The sequence below is a fragment of the Pseudopodoces humilis genome, chromosome 3, assembly GCF_049639895.1.
Source record: "Pseudopodoces humilis isolate 2021_Gansu_Grassland_sample_001 chromosome 3, ASM4963989v1, whole genome shotgun sequence".
Taxonomy (NCBI): Eukaryota; Metazoa; Chordata; class Aves; order Passeriformes; family Paridae; genus Pseudopodoces; species Pseudopodoces humilis.
The window spans coordinates 30,172,386-30,189,733 of NC_142202.1; the positions used below are offsets into that span (position 1 = coordinate 30,172,386).

At 42.6% G+C, this 17,348-nt stretch overlaps 1 protein-coding gene across 2 annotated transcripts in view; it reads right to left on the minus strand.

The window, feature by feature from the left end:
• GLP1R (glucagon like peptide 1 receptor) overlaps positions 1–15,637 on the minus strand; it is a 110,132-nt gene extending 94,495 nt beyond the window's left edge. For both annotated transcript variants that reach the window (XM_088053241.1, XM_005533237.3), the window contains exon 1: positions 15,450–15,637. In XM_088053241.1, coding sequence (XP_087909367.1) covers positions 15,450–15,521 — 72 coding nt within the window. In that variant the 5' untranslated portion in view covers positions 15,522–15,637. The remainder of the gene's footprint in view (positions 1–15,449) is intronic.
• Positions 15,638–17,348: the final 1,711 nt, after the last annotated feature.

The window sequence follows — 17,348 nt, forward strand, 5'->3', positions numbered from 1 at the left end:
ATTCAAGGGAGGAAACAACACAGCCAGAAAAGGCAGTAACTGACTACATGGAGGACAGGAAGACAACACTGGCCAGAACTGGGACATGCTCCCTAGAGGAGCCCACTAGATGAGCAGCTTGGGCAAGCAGACAAACACACAGCAGACAGGCGCTTTGTTTCTACCAGAGTTTTTAATGGAAAGGACACTAACTCACAGAACATTTCTCTTGTCAGATTCCTTGGACCAGAAATGGTCAAAAACTTAAGAAGGCGCCAGGGTAGAGGAAAAGACAGATGAGAGGGAAAGGCAGCTAAAGAGAAGATTATTTAGACAAGACCAAATAGGCTGACACTCTCCATTCCCAACTGTTCAAATAGTTTATTTTCCAGTTTGGATCATAAAACTAGATAAAAGCAAAGTATTGCAAAATAAGCACGAAGCATTTAGATCTCAGTGGCAGTGGAAGTTGAATATTTCCAGGCCAGCTGCCTGTCATCCCATACTTGAGTGTTCCAAACTTGTTGTTTATAACTGTAAATCTTTCCATGCAAGATAGTAAAATAAAAAAGGAAACACTATCCCAAGGTCCAAATCTGGACATTTCTCATCAGCTACAAGATGTTCCACCAGACTTGATGAGAGGCTACAAAGACATTTAACACAGATCTTGAGACACCTGTGCTTCTTTTCTCACCTGACTATTCCATTCTCTAGCTCTGGAAGAAAGCTTTTATTTGAAAGCACAAACACCACATCAGCAAAAAAGAAAACTTATTAGTGAGCCACAACCTACAGTTAGATTCCTCGTCATCAATAACCACTGTCTTGGATGGCACCTCTCCCTTGACTGCTCAGACTAACCACGACTACTTCAGCAACAAGATGGACAGCTTGCTCTGCACATTCTCCTCTAACCATGTAAAGAAGTTTGAGTACTAACCCCAAAGAGGACCCCAAGTACTTTCTGCAGCTGAAAGCATGTACTTTCCACCCATCCTGACACAGGAATTAATCTTCTGTTAAAAAACATTTGATTCTGACTGGATTTTCCAAGAGCTTCCCTACAATACACCATACACACCCCTCAAGACAAAAAAAAAAAAAAAAAAAAATACCCCACCCCAGAAACCCCATCTATCATCCTTCTAGGAAGAGGAAGAGCATGTTGGAAGATCACAGTAAAGGTCCAAAGACAAGACTGCTGTTCACATTTGGAAAGTCTGTGATGCCCTTTTGCAAAAACCAAGCAGTAGTCAAAGCTGCAATAACACAAGACATTTCAAAATATTAACATTACAGAAAATTAAGTCTACTAATATAAGAGCTTCCTCTAGAATTAATATGTCAGGGAAGAGATTAATCCATGTACTCATTAGCCTATTTCCTTACTCAATGTTTAATTGCTGGTGTGATCTTGTAAAGGTCTATCTGAGTCCAATCCAAAGTGATTTTAAGTCTACTGGACAGAGATTTATTAGACCTTTTCACCTCAAAAAAAAAGTTTGGATCAGTGAAAAGCTACAGTAAATTGAGTTTATAACTAATTAAGATGGATGAATGGTGGCAGAGTGCAAAGAAGGCAGGAGGAAGGAGTAAGAAAAAAGCTTCATTCAACCATTACAGGATGTCCCACCACTCATTAAGTATAAGCAACAAGTAGGAAAACAGAGCAGGAAATAGAGAGCTCTGACAGCTCAATGACCCACTGGCATTGAGGTTACCTTACACGAATAAATAACTAAGTGGCCCTGCTTGAGCAAGAAGGTTGAACCAGATTATATCCAGAGGTTCCTTCCAACCTCAGCCATTCTCTGGTTCCAATATCATTTAGGTATCAAAACAAGTGAGACATCAAGAAATGCAGTTTCCAGCTCCAGCTTTGTTTCCTGCAATTTAAAACCATCTCTACTATTGCAAGGCTATTAAGTTAAGAGTTCAAATTATCAAGATAACATTCCTTTATAATTACATTTTATTAGTAATAAAATCAATTTTATTTTACTCAGCTTTAATAGCCTTATTCATTACCACCAAGTGTCTTAATCCCCAAAGAGCAATGAACAAATACAGAGCATATAACTAAATAGTTATAGAATCATTCTACAATTTTTTTCTAGCAGAAATTTCTCCTCTAACTATTGTTAATTAAAAGATAAAATTGCTGCCCCTTGGAAGCCCATAGGGAGCAAAGATGAGTGCAATGAATGCAGGTTTTTCAAGTTTCCTGTGTCAACTTTTACTCAATTCAACTAATACAAAGGATTGGCAGGGTCTAGGCTCAAAGCACATCTATCACAACAATAAATGTGATGGCATATCATTTTCTGAAATACTATTTGAACAGGATGTTTCTCACTACCTTTATATCTGAAAGCCATCCATACCATCTGTGATGCTCTGTATTTCATTTAGAGAGGTCATACATATTAAGGATTTAGGTCTTTTTGAAAGAAGTCGACTACAAACACAATTTATTTGCTGAGCAATTTGTAACAGTGCCACTGTAAACAGCACAGAACAGCATCCTGTCTTTCTTTTCCTCCACAGCGTACTCTGCCTGCAGTGTTGCTGAAATAAAAAAGGAATGGGATCTTTTTGTTATTCTTAGAGTGATGCATTTCAAATGGTACTTGATGAACTTGTCTTCATTAAGAAACAATAATGAAAAGGGCAGTATATTAGAGAATATCACAGCATCTAACAAAAGCAAAGACCAATTGCTATTTCAAATAATTTAGACCAAATAGTACACCTTTCACTTTCCCATTCTTAAAAATGAGATTCACTTAATAAATTATAAAAAGAATTTAATATAAATAAAAGACAATTAGGAGACAAAATAAATAAAGCAAAGTGTTAAAACGGCCGGGTGCCCTGGCGCCTTGCCAGGAACACACCTGGTATCTCAGGGATACCCTTTTTATCCCCTCCTTGCTGTGAGGGGTTAATGCATATTCAAGCATGTCCCCTCCCTGGTTCCACCTTCTTGGATCATGCTTTTCACAGTTTTATTTTCTGCTGGTCAACATATATTTTTTTGCTGGTCATCATTATTTTTGCTGGTCAGCATTTTTCTGGAGTTTGGTTTCCTTTCTTTTTGCAAATGGTCAGGGCAGATAACAGTCCGGGGCTGTCATCCTTCCCCTGAGGACAGCTGGGTTTCATATCTTCTGCTGATAACAGTTTGGCCTCTATTGTTCTCTTGATAAGAGCTTGGGCCCCACTGTCCTTGCCCTCTGGGGTTTCCTTGCCTTGTACCTAGGAAATTCTTTTAAGCTTAAGACTTGTTAGCAAGAAAAAAAGTACATACATAGCTAAAAAGTATTTAACATATAATATTCATCTGCAAAAGCCAATATCACAATACAAATTTATAACACCATCACAAAGGAAAATTCATTCTGCATATAAAGCTTTATACAACAGAACAACTTTATTTGCGAGGAATAGGATGATGATGGAGATTGACCTAAGTGGTTATTGCTGATCTAGTGATATATAGCTGTATATATTATTTGTAATGCATCCACAGCTCTACCAACATCCTTTTAGAGGCGACTTAGGAAGAAGTTTAAGTGTTTTACAGGATCTAATTCTTTCCACAACAGCAGTAGCACCTCTGATGATTTTGGGGTATAGGAGAGGGATTGTTAACTTCCTAGGTATTGGTGTTCCCCTCACACTTCATACTTCCTACTCAATTTCACATACTCAAACAGAGTGAAAAATTCAAGCACTGATGCTTACGTTCTCACTCTCTCTGAAAGGTACAAAATGTGGATTTCTGTGTGCAGATCTCTTCAGCGCAATAAAGAGAAGCTTCTGTAGAGAAGTGACAGCCATAAAGGCAACATATTTCTGGACTTCGCAAATATGACAGGTACTTCGTCCTGTGTTGAGGGTTAGGTGTTCTTTTTTATTTTTTTTTTTTTTACCCATTATGTGCTGGGACAACCTAACTACCGGTACTTAGGGGTGTTCACAACGGACAAAGAGTGGCCGGGCCCAGGGAGGGGGGGGAAGGGGGCAGGAAAGGAGGGTGGGGACAGTTTTTTGGGCTGTCTTTCTTCGGCTTCTGGGTGCTGGGTTCGTGTGCTGGGTCGCGGAGCTGCTGCGGTGGGGAGAAGGGATTTTTCGCCATCACCCAGACGGAGCGGCTGCTTCTTCTCCTTCTCCCCTCTTTGTTGGTGGCCTCTCACCCCCTGCCCTGCCGGGACGTGTGGCAGCCACCGCCGCGGAGCTGCTGATACACCTCAGCCACCGGCCCAGGATCTCAGCTCGTCCCTGCTGTTTCCAGCCGACTGTTCCTCAGAGCCCTGCAGGAGCACCGGGACTGACTGCCCGAGGGGGTTTGTGAAAACAAAACCTCTCCTCCATCCCATCTCAGCTGAGAAAGCTGTCCCGGGGTCCCTGGTTCTGTGTTCTTGTTATTGCTGTAGTTATTGTTTGTTTGTTTGCCTGGTTATACTAGTAAAGAACTGTTATTCCTATCCCCAGATCTCTGCCTGAAAGCCCCCTTGATTTCAAATTTATAATAATTCGGAGGGAGGGGGTCTACATTCTTTCATCCCAAGGGAGGCTCCTGCTCTCCCTAGCAGACACCTGTCTTCTAGAACCAAGACATCCTGCCACCCTATTCCAGCTCTCAGGGTACTACTTTGAGCCTGAACAACCCAAAGATCACGTTGGGATGAGTAAATTAATAGTTTCATAAAGTAGTCATTGAATAGAACATTCTGTAACCTATAAACCAGGCCTTTTGAGTTTCCTGGTTCTCCCCCTCCAATTAGACAAAGTAAGACATCTGATATTTCACAAAGCTTTTTACACCCAACCCTTTCTGCATATCAAAATGACTTGCAGCAAGCCCTATGTTTATTTGATATAGTTTATTTCACACAGAAGAAAACATAGTTTCACAGTAGCTTCTGTACAACATTCTATACATGTCAGAGGAGAAACAAAGTTACCAATTTCCATCCTGAAGAAGACCCATGAATAGGCTACTGCATCGCCAGGAGCCTTTGTATTGATTTCAGGAAATTAATTTTGTGAAACAGGACTGCAGGTATCAGGCACCTCAGTCTCTCCAAGAAGATTTGAAATATAACAAGAACTACATTTTCACACCACAGCTTAGTAGTTACATTAAGCCTATACTTCAGAATTTCCACCAGGCACCTGCACAAACTAGAAGAAGCAACAAACACCCAAAGGGAGTAAGTCTTCTGCCTTTATTTTATCTGCAATAGCTCAGAAACAGTCTCCTTTACAGGCAAGAGCAAAAACACCTGCTGAGTTGCTGACAATACACATGGCACACTGTGCCTAGGATTTATCATCTACTCAATGAAAAGCTAGGAGAGAGACAAATATCACAGGAGTATGTTAGACAGAAGTAGATAGTTATTCTAGTGTCTCCAACCCTTCCCCAGCGTTGGGGCTTTAGAGATGGACTGCAGCACAGAATGCAGTATTAACCCACATCCACAAAGGCTCCTTCTAAGATGAACATCAAATGTTTTCCTGTATGCTTTGTGTATACATGACCTGAAATGTAACAAGTGACTTAAAAAACAGTCTTCCCATCTAACTGAGCCCAAACCCTTTGTCCTTTGCTCTTCATTAAAAGCTGACTATGCCATCTTGAAAAACATTAAAGACTTGGTGATAAGATCTTTGCAATTACAGGGATATATCATACCTCCTCACCTACTATCCTCCTAATGCCTTATATAGAGTAAATTTCAAATTAAAAAAGAGATGTTCTGGAATGCCTGAGAAGTTCAGTTCTGTTTTGGAGTGATTTTCAAGTTTGCTTTGGTTTGATTGGGTTTTTTTGAAGGTGGTCAAAGGTTTTGACAGCCATGAAAGGTAATAAAGTAATCCTCTGATTTATCTGCTCTATAAGGTTCTTGGAGAACTGTGGCCCTATTGCTGCAGTTGAGAAGTCATCTGTAACAGCTACAGCTGGTCTGTAAGCTGCACAGATAAACCTGCTATAACAGACACCAACTCAACCAGCCTAAGCTTGTTAGAGAATATTAGTAAACAAGTCCCCAGCTATCATAATGATAGGCCAGATTCAAATTCAAACAGGACCCCAGCCAACCCCCTTCAATCATTGAATGCAGACATATTATTGGCCAGCAAGATGGGTGGTGTTAAGAAACCAGCCAATCAAGTGTGTAAGCATGGGAAATTTGAGGCCGCTATAAGAAAAGGCGCCCAACAATAAACCGTGGCTGTTGTTGCATGAACTTTGGTGTGTTCAGTTGCATGCAGTCTCAAAAACTGCGATAGTTGCCTATTTGTCATCTATCCTTTATGTCTCCCAGTCACACTCTATATATCATAAAGTCCAATTACACTCATAAGAGTTTCTTTCAGATGTCAAGAAAGATTTAATTGCTAGAAGAGATGAGCATATGCAAAATTTGACTCTGTCCGGTTACATGAGAAATAAACTCTCTGCAAGTCAGTTGTAAAAAAAGCAGAGCTGCAACTGAACAACTGGAATATGCTTGAAGAAAAAAAAAGTGTTCACAATTAAATACATAAGGATGAATGTAGCATCCAGGAGATGTTGCTCACAACATGATATCTATGGAGCAGAACACAAGTAGGAATATTAGCAAAAGAAAGAATACCATAGTTGTTTCCTGTAATATATAAAAGTTTATTGTCAGCAGAACTCAGAGGAAAAGGAAGATTAATGCCACATATCATGAAATAACCTGGTTTTAAGAGGTGCAATCCACCCATTTTTTGGAATTACTTTTGTACATCTCTTGAGTGCTTAGTAGACATTAGGGTAAAGCTTGACATCCATTCCTCAACTTGCTTCAGCACACACATTGTGCTCACAGGTAGCTGGACCGCCTTTCAAAGCACCAGAGAAATACCCACCCTAAGCAAAGCCAAAGCAGCTGGGAGGGCTCTTCTGAAGCTGAACTTCTCGTCTGCTTTTGGCTTGTCCACACATAACAGCAAATCTCAGCCTACTCATGCTGCCATAAACACATGCTCTGCAGTATAAAGAGGACCATTCTGTCACTAGTGGACACGAAGTAGAAAGTGAGGGTTCAATATCACAAGCAGCTGACGTTTTATTTCCAGGAGGCAGAAGCCTTTATTTCAGTGTTTTCAACCCTTTTTATAAGGTGTTCCAATACAGATTAACGTGATTGGTACAAGGAACAATACCTCCCTCATCCCACTGGTGGCACAAGAGAAAAAACATCTCAGAACATCTGTGTCATTGTTTTGAGAACTAAAATCTTACTTACACAACAGTCCTTGAGAGAGAAAAGTTTCCCAAAAGACCTTGGGAGACAGATCAGCCACTGAGAGCCTGAAACTCTCTCAAGTTCAGAAAATCATGTCCACACTGTTCTATACGCTTCTGCCCTGCACCAGAGACATGTGTAGTGCAAAAAGGCTCAGTGGTCACCATTCTTCCCATTTCAATAAGGATTTATAGGACAGCACTGCTCTCCCTCAGGCTGCTCACACAAGTGTTTTGGTTTTCCTGATGCCAGGCCTTTCAGTGTGATTCAGCTTCCAGACTGATGTACTGTGCAGCACCAGAACTCCAGATGTCAGAAGAGTTACCAAAGAACCCTAGTCAGAAATGAAAGTCTTAAGAAGAGTAAAACTTCAGAGATTGTCCTGTGCAGGTGTGCCCATATAAACACCCCACATCCCCCTTCCTATTTGCCCTAAACTCATTAAATCTGACAAAGAAACTGCTTCATGGGGAGAAGAGGCAGCTGGGGAGGTGGGGGAGAAGTGCAGTTCTACAGAAGGGACAGGGAAAAATGAGCCTGAACAACAGTAAGAGGTAAGCAGATATGCTCTACTTACAACAAAACTTAGATAACAGGCTAACTCACGCTCGCTTGTTCTCTAAAGAAACAGAGAACCAGAAGGTAGTGGAAAAAGGCAGGACACCAAAAGAGTCACAAGCTTCTAAGTGTGATCATACGATTCATAATTTCACACACGCAAAAAAGTTCTTCTACAAAGGTCCCAACCCTTTAGCTGCTTCCAAGGCACAACGAGAAAGCAGGTTCCTTTTCCTGAACTTGTCCTAGAGTGCAGCAGACAGCACATAGGTAAAACAGTATCTATCAATAATAGAATGCAAGTTTCAAAAATTGTCCTGAAATTATCAGAGAAGGCACTGGGAGAGTGGCAGGGCATGTGCACAGTGTGACAAGGCAAGAATAGAACAGGTCAATGCAGTTGACCTCAATGAACAGACAAGCACAAGACAAAAATATGGTAATTCTAAAAGCCAGCATAAAACAATTGAAGAAAAAGATGGTGAGAAGGCAAACTAACAATAAAATGCAATTAATTGAAAGAAAAATAGCAGTCAATACCAGACTACACTAAGACAGCAATCTATTAACAATCAATTATGGTGAAACAGCAATAAAACAGTCAGTAAAATGACCAGCTGAAGGAAGTATTTTTTTTCACGTCTAAACGACTTCCTCTACACAGTTACCATATTTTTGATTGTTCTTTCTATTAAATTAAGCCTCTGTTTTCACTGTACAGTAACTGCAGTATTTACAAGACTATTAAGAAACCATATTTGACCTTGGGGCACAGGCTGCTCGCAAGGTTTCATGTAAACATTTGGGAAAGAGTTGTTCATGTTATTATAGCCACACTTAAGCAACCCATATAGATTCATTCACATACAGCAGTGGCAGTTGTTTATTTCTGTGAGAAGAGCTTAAAAATTAAGGTGAGGACAACTGGTAGAAATCTAATCAGGTTCTCCTCCACAAAGATGTGCAGTATCCCTGGAACACTGTCTTTAAGTCTTACTGAAGTCCCAGTAAAACTGGAGGGAGTTTCCTCTTGCATGGGTCCATATTCCTGGCTATATGAGTAAACTCATCTACATTCCTTCAGCAGTGGAAGCAGTGGGCTTTTCATGTTTATGCTTATAAACCACAGATCTAGATGCTGCTGCAACTTTTTCTGGAGATTGTCCTCCTGCCTATGAAGACTGATGAGTATTTTCTAAGCTCCTCCACTTTCATACCAAGGCAAGGGATCACTGGAATGCAGAAAGCATAGCCCAGTATGGTTGAAATTCATAAATACCACTTTCCAAAACTGATAAGAACAAAGCATTGAAGAACACTATTCAGCCACCACCACCACACGTTTTTTCACCCTTCATAAGTTCAAATTTGTTGCATATGAAACTATAACATCTGAAGGGGTTACCTTCTACTTGGCAAGCTAAAGATCCCTAGATATGCTTACCATATCCCTCTTCTAATGCAAAGCATTGGATGCAAGCAATAAATTCAGTCTTTATTCAGCAGCTAGGGTAGGAAATTTTATTTAATGAAATGAGTTCCTGCTTGATGTTTTAATTTAGGCTCACAAGAAAACAACATTGTAGAGCTTAAATAAAAGGTCTCATATATTTGGCTGAATTTTTTTTTTCCAAAACAGAGACATAGCTGCTATTGTGTACACTTTTGTTCAGACACAAACTAATACAAATGATGTATTCCACAAAGATACTTGAGGAGGCAGCCTTGATGGCAGTACATACACTGGTTTATCACAGAAACGCAAAAGCTGTTCATGAAAGAAGATGGTAACAGCTTTCATTTCCCTACAGCATTGGAGAAAGAAACAATCAGTTTTGAAAAGGACTATTTCCAAGTTAAAAACTAGTGCAAGCCCTGTGATTTCACAGATAACAGCTCCTCCTGGTATGTCCTCTCAAGTAACTGGTAATCAATCAATGCAGCAAATTAAAGCCCTATTTATACAGGCTTTATAATACTGTATCTTTAAAAATCTGACAGAAGGCAAACAACTGTTTATGTTCTGTAAATCAGGCCCAGTTTCACTGAAGTTTATCTCAGTTACAGAGTCACAACTTTCAGAGTGCAGAAGGATTAATTTTGCAAACCTTCATCACTTCCATCTTACTTTGACAATATTCTTTTTTGTGAGTTCTTCTCACAAAGGAGAGCTACATATCCTTGCACAGCCATAGTATCTGTCCTTCCATGCCCAGCTGTATCTTTCTACACTTTCCCTCAAATACTTTTGTCCGAACTTTCAGATTGTTTCCTAGTTTGGGGGGGTGGGGAAGTAGTGATGCTGAAGTCACAGCTACAGAAATAGGGGGAAGGATTTAAGAGCTGTTTCACCAACTTAAACTTTCCTGGAACAGACATCAGAGCTTTTAAACAATGCCAAGGACCAAGTCATTGTTCTGTTGTGTGAAATACAGTCCTTTCCTCTGGTTCTTGGAGATCACAGAACCATGGAATAGCCTGAATTAGAAGAGATTTTAAGACTACCTAGTTCCAACACCTCTGCCATGGGCAGGGACACCTTCTACTAGACCAGGTTGCTCAAGGCTCCATCCAGCTTGGCCTTAAGCACTGACAGGGCTGGGGCATCCACAACTTCTCTGAGCCTGTTCCAGTGCCTCAATAACCTCACAGTAAACAATTTCTTCCTATCATCTAACCTAAAACTAGTCTCTTTCAGTTTGAAGCCATTCCCCCTTGTCCTGTCATGACATATCTTTGTCCTAGGCATCTTAAGCCTGAAATGCCATGTGTCATCCCCTCCTCTTCTCAATATAGTTATGTTTGGGATATTGTAACAAGTATAATTTTAATTTTTATAATCAGATTTGCTATGTTAGGCCATCTGGCTTTTTAGCACACACACTGCCACTATCTTTAAAAAGTTTCCAGAAAATTAGGGTTTTTCTAAACAAAACAAAAATTGCCACATTATTTTATGAATACATAAAGGTTTTAAACACTTCAGATAGCAATTTAATCCACATTGAATTATATATAATACAATCATCTAATTTATGTTTTACACCATAATAATATAATAACAAACTTAAATAGCCTACAAATATTAAGGTTTTAAGAACCTGGACATATTCCTGGGAAAGCAGCCCATTACCTAGAAGCCAGACAAGTGTCCTTGAATATTAACTACAGCAAGATGGTCCAGTGGTTCACCCTTTACTCCACTGCTTCCTATACCTCTGCCAGTATATGCTGCTGATGCTGGTCTAGCATATTTTGATTTTCAGAGTACGGGCAACAAAAAAAGACCAAAATACAGTTCAGTGAAGCTTTTGGGAGCAGAAAATGGAGAGAAGGAATAACACAGAACCTCCAGCCAACTTGCTACTGGAGGGATTTTTACCCAGGTGAAGATCTAGCTTGTTGTAATGAGGGTTGTTACTATATTACTAAGTTAGAGATTGTTAGTTTATGTTTGTAGCTGTTAGCCTGGAATGCACACCCCCCCAAGCCACAGCTCCTCCCCTGCACCCCCCTCCCCCCCCCCCGGGCTCCCTGCCAGGGGCTGGGTTCACCGTGGTTACCGGAGTTTTCCTTCTTCAGACCCCTCTGTTTGAGTCCTTGCCGTCGCAGAGGGCCTGCCATTACCCCCCTCCCCCTCTGCCCCGCAGCAGGGAAACAGCGGGGAGCCCGATAGAGTGGAGAGAATGCGCCGCTGTCATTTCCAGCAGTCAGAGCCGCTCTGTGTTATGGATGCTGACTATGAAGCAGGGAGCACAGTGCCTGTGGAATAGCAGGCCGCATAACTTTCTCAGTCTTGACTGAGAAAGTGGCCTGGGAATTCATAAGGAGGAATTAAAACAATCCTCAGAGATAGAAAACAGCCTTGCAGGTGTTGTTTGTTAGTTTCTTGTTTTCTTGCAAGAGAAGGTCGAGGGGTGGTGTACACCACTGACCAATGATGGTGATGTGTTAGTTTACTAACCAATAAGAGTTTTACTTTTCTGTACTTTCACGTATCGGTCTATAAAGAAGATCGGAGGTAATAAACCGAAGAGAAATTCTCTGTTTGATTCTCAAGAGAGTCTGTGTCGTTCTTTCCGTTCCAAATAGAGCGACACCGTCTTTCTCTGGCCCCGGCACGGGAAGGCGCGGGAGTAGTCCCGACAGGCGAGCTAGCTCCCAATGCGCGCGGGAACTCCAGCCTTTGTTCTCCCGGTCCCTGTTTGAAGTTACTGCCTCTGGTTTCCATGCATTTTCCGGTTCCTGTGTCCCATCTAAGGGAGGCCGGGTGTGTACCTTTACCCCCTTCTCCCCCCTGCGCTTCCAGGCTTACTCTGTACATCCCACGCATGATGTTTCTCATTCAGAGGAATGTACGTCTGTTACTACCTTAGCGTGTTTAACCTTGATGTGTAGAAAGTGTGTAAATTTCCTTTCTGTGGAAAATAATTGTTTCTCCCTGAAATTCTCACCCTCCGAAGAAGCTCTGTTAGAAGAAGCACCCCAGACCCCAAACCTTTGTCTCATTCTCTGGAGTTCCCTTCACAGTAATAAATTGTGGAACATAACCCAGCAGAAGGATCCCCCGTTTCTTTACTTGTTCGAGAGACTTGAGTTCCAAAAGTAAATTGGTGAGCTCAAATCCTAAGCTAAAACTGAATAAAAGGTTTAGCTAAAACTCCTCCTGGGCTCGAGCTGGAGTGAAGAAAAAACCCATCTCTGAGCTAGCCAAGAAACTCTGGGCTCAGGTTCACAGCTAACCAAGATGCAGTTCAACTCACCATCCTCACTTCCACAAGGAGTGTTTACAGGTTCACTTTTTGTTTTTTTCAGATAAGCTCTACAGTCATTTTACCACCCTAATGACTTCTAAAGAACACTGATCTACAGGACAGTGGTAGTCAAGAACCATAGTTCAGTCTTCTCAGCATTCGGGGACATAACAAAAGACAAGAAGTCAAATTAGGCATGATCCTACAAGCCTGGGCTGGGGCATGCAAACACTTTGGGGACCTCCATGCCCTCAAGGGCAGAGTACAGCAGACTAACAAGGCACTTAAAACCACCCCCCTCACATTGCATCTTTTCTTCACAGCTTATCAGGATTTAAAGTTAGCCCTCCTAGAGACAAATACTCAATCCTACACACCCATGGTTAAAGAAGCAGATGCTGCATGCGGAACTAGAAAGCAGCCATGGCAGGCTTTGGAAGGATGAGCAAGTAGCTGTAACTAATTATACATGCCTCTAATACCTGCAACCGAACAAAGTCATGCTGGTGATGGGGAGAACAGCTGGCTGCTGTATCTAAATAAGCCTCATTAACATAACAGTAACTGACAGCAGCAGTAGTAACATACATACACCCACACTCAGTGTTGATATTTACATGTGTTTTTCTATTCATATACCAGTACACTTCAGAAACAAGACGTGAGGAGAGCAAAATATCTATAGCCTTGCCACTAAATTAATCTGTTTCTACTTCTACCCAGACCACCTCTATTATTCCCATTTCACCTTAGAAACAAAAGCAGGGGTAGTTTGAAGAACAGAAGCCCCTAAATCAAAGCTGTGGCATAACTTTTCTGCACTTCACTGACATTTAAACTACTTTTTTGAGATTATCTTATCAAAGCTTTGAGCAAAAGTACTACATAGAAAAGCAGGATCTGAAATCCAAATCCAAGAGAGAGCTGGATGGCAGTGAACCAGGGGCCAGCTGCCTGTCAGCTCTCTCAGCAGCAGGGCATCACTGCTCAAGGCCAAATAGGAAAAGGACACAAGTTTGTCATTAGTAATGAGATTCTGCAGTGCAACCTTGTGCTGCCAACTCTTGGTAATTTTACTACCCTCAATGCTGTAAGGAAGATCTAGACCTAGGAATTACCTGTCACCCTGCATTTAAGATTACAGCATATAAGCAACACCACCTCAGATAAAAGCTACAGACTAGAATTTTTCTTCCTTCTACACACAGTCTCAGCTTTCTCTTCTTCCTCTTCCCTTCCTCACTTGTTTGAGGGGGTGAGGGGAGAAAGTCAAGATAAAACATTAGTTGGAGCACCAATGAAATTCTTCTTCCCTCCACTCTGTATCACATCATTCTGCCTTCCTCTCACCTGTCTTTCACAGATTTTACTACCAACTATTGCCTGCACAGTGATATTTTAAGTTTCCTTTAAAACTATTCTAAACTGAACCTCAGAAAAGAATTGAGATAGCCAGTCTTATACTTTTGTACACTTATGACTGAGCAGAGTACTTAATTCTGTTTCTCAGCATACAACAAGCACAATCACAGCTCTAGAGACATTGTCAGGTAAGACCCTCTGGTGTTACTTGTTCTACTGCATGACTAAAGTTATAGTGTATAACTTTATATAGTGTTGAGGCCATGGAAGCCTCTTTCTTCTCATGGTTCTTCATCCAGGTAGAAAAGGAGTCTTGGCTTAGACACGTACTTCACCTTGATTATCTCCTGCTGGCAGCTCCACTAATAGTTTGCTCTGTGGTCAAAGCTCCAGTAGCTCAGGGATTTAAGCTGTCAAATATCAAACACCTGTACAGATGGAAGCTGCCCGGCCTCTATGGGCCCCTGCTTCAGTATGTGATCGTCTTAACAATGAAGCGATTTTCCTAATTTTGGGATTTTCCCTAGGGCAAATTGTGCCTGTTGCACCCTTAAGGGCCTGAGGTGGATCACAAGTAAAACAAAATCACCAAGAAAACCCAACCTGTCAGACAACCGTACAGGCTTAGACCCATAATTTGGTATTAAACAGATCCTCTTAGTGCTTTATTGTAGAAATCTGTAACCTCAAAAGCTTTTAGCAATTGGAAAGAAACTAGACAGTGTATTAGGTCCATCATCAGATACACTGCTCTTTCCTTGACCTCTGCAGCTCACAATGCCAGCTTTGAACCTTGCTCTCCCTACAGCAGTAGCCTCCTGCTGCCACCCCAACACTGTAACCTCCATCTCTCTCCATGAGAGATTGCACCTCTGTCCCCAGGTCACCAAACCAATCAGACTTCTCTGTCCATCATCCCTTCCCTAGCCCTTTCCCTTTTCCCCATTGCCTCCTCTTGCTCTTCACACAGATTATATTTTGCTTTCCCACGCTCAACGCTGTGTCACAGCCAACCCTACAATTCCCCGCCAGGGCGCTGCTCTGGTTTTCCCACGGCACTACGTTTGTTTGCCTTTACAGACACGCGTATTATTTCCTGTGGGTGCCGGGGGGAGCATTACCTCGAGGACAATGCCCTCCCAGTAGCAGCGTCTCCGCTTCTTCCCACCACTCCGTTCGCTCTAAGCCCACGCCCGCCCGTCGAGACACCCTGCGGGGCCGCACACCTCCTAGGCGGGACCCACGCCCAGAAAATTCCCCACGTTTCAGTCCCGCCGTCCCCGGCGGCCGCCGCTTGTGCTGCAAGTGTTGGCGAGGGTGCCCAAAAAGTGACGGGTTTAAAACTTCTGTCTTCTCTTCGAGGCGCGTCCGAAGCCGCGGCTACAGCAGCAGCGAGGGGGAGCACAGCCCCCACAGGACGCCCTGAGGGCGCCGGCCGGCCCGGGGCAGCCCCACGGGGCAGGGGAGGCTCCGCAAGGCCCCCGCGCCCAGCGCAGGCACTCACCCTCCTCACCGGGAGCGACCTTCCCGCGGTCGCCAGCAGCAGGACAGAGAAGCCGAGCGGCGAGAAGGGCATGTCCGGGAGCGACCCCCCATGCGCGGGGGCCCGGCAAAGCTTCAGCTCCCACTCCCCACAGAAGCTCCGCAACTGACACAGCGGAGCAGCGGCAGGCAGGCAGGCAGGGGGCTCCGGCGGCCGCTTTTGTAGCGGCGGCGGAAGCGGGGAGGGGCCGGCCCAGGTACAGCCCGGCCCAGCCCAGCCCAGCCGGACCCGGCCCCGCCCGGCAGACATGAGGAGCCGTCGCGGGGGCGGACGGGCGGGTGTCGGGAGGCTGCAGCGCCAAGGATTGTGTCGGGGAGGGGAAGGGAAAGAAAAAAGTGGAGGCAGAGCCTCTACGATCCTGCTCCCCACCTTTCCAACTTCTTATTTTCTTTTATTTTACTCTGAATCTGTTCAGGCTTGGGCATTTTGGTGACCTTCATGTCGTTCGTGATGTCCAAGTTTTATTAGGTTTAATAACAGTGAATGCAATTATCCATTTATAACCTGAATTTGCAGAGCTGCACACAGAGCAGATCAGATCTTGGTTGAAGGTCTTGAAGACGGGTCGCAGGTTAGTTCTGGCACTACCATGATGTGTAAATCTGGAGGATTTAGAATACTTATTTTCCTAGCAAAAGAAGGCTCTGAGTCTGCTTTGTACTAGATTCATATTACTGTTCTTACTTACTTTGCACTGACTGGTAGAACTGCACTAAAGCACCTATATTTGGTGATATTCTATGCCAGAATCTGGAAGAAAGCCATGAGAGCTAGAAGGAAAGCTCAAAATTGAACCAGGAAGTGGGCAAAATATTTCACGTTGGTCAGTTAGATGCAGCTATAGAATATAAACAAGTTAATAGCTTAAATGTTAATGATGTGTATTAGTTTTAAATACAACACAGCATCAGTTTAATGCTTTAAAAATGTAACTAGTTCGAGCATTGATGCTGTAAGATCATGAAATCGTGAAATTCCTCAATGTGAATTGCCAGGGCAGCACTTACGCCTCACCGGCTAACTCAGAAGTAATCTGCCATGGTGGTTTGATTGACTGAAGGCTGAAAAGATATTTCCTTTAACTTTTCTGAAATAAGAAAAAATAAAGATTAAAAATAAATAAATAAATTACTACCTTCAGGCCAGGCAAAAGAAACCTTTAAATAAAGAGCAATAAATCTCTTCCACTTGGACAGCAGTGCCAGCCTTAGCATAGTGTACCTTTTTTACATGCTGATTTTTACTGCTCTTTATTGTTTCTGCACTAGGCTTATTAATGAAATTCTCCACTTAAGACTTCTGCTTCTGAGATGATTCCCAGCACCTGTGTGCAGTAGAGGCCAGCTGCTTTTGCCAGACCTTAGTAGACTCACGCCTCCATTGAAATGCCTCATCAGGGCAGTGACATATATCCTGTCGGAAGCAGGAATTTTACTTTGGAGAATAACTCTGATTTCCAGAAATAATCCAAGGTAGCTCTTCAGGCATGATGACCTCATACCAGGGGATGATGACGAAACAGCCAGGCAAAGACTAAAGCTTAACTATCGCAGCCTACACTGTGTACCCTCTACCTTATCCTTGATGACAGAGATGTGCATGCCTGATGGCAAGGAAAGATGAGTTGGCTGAAGGAGGAGGTGCTGTGGAGATTGAATGGTTCTGTTTAGGCTCCAAATAACACAGAGAACAGAAAAAAAAGTTATATAACCGGAACTCTGAAGGACACCATGGCCAAAAAACCCATTCTTGCCTTTATTAAAGGACATTTACATATAAACAGGCAAATTCTGCATATGGTAATAAGCTCAATGAAGTACATGCTGCTGCATACATGACTATATTACTCAACTCCCACCT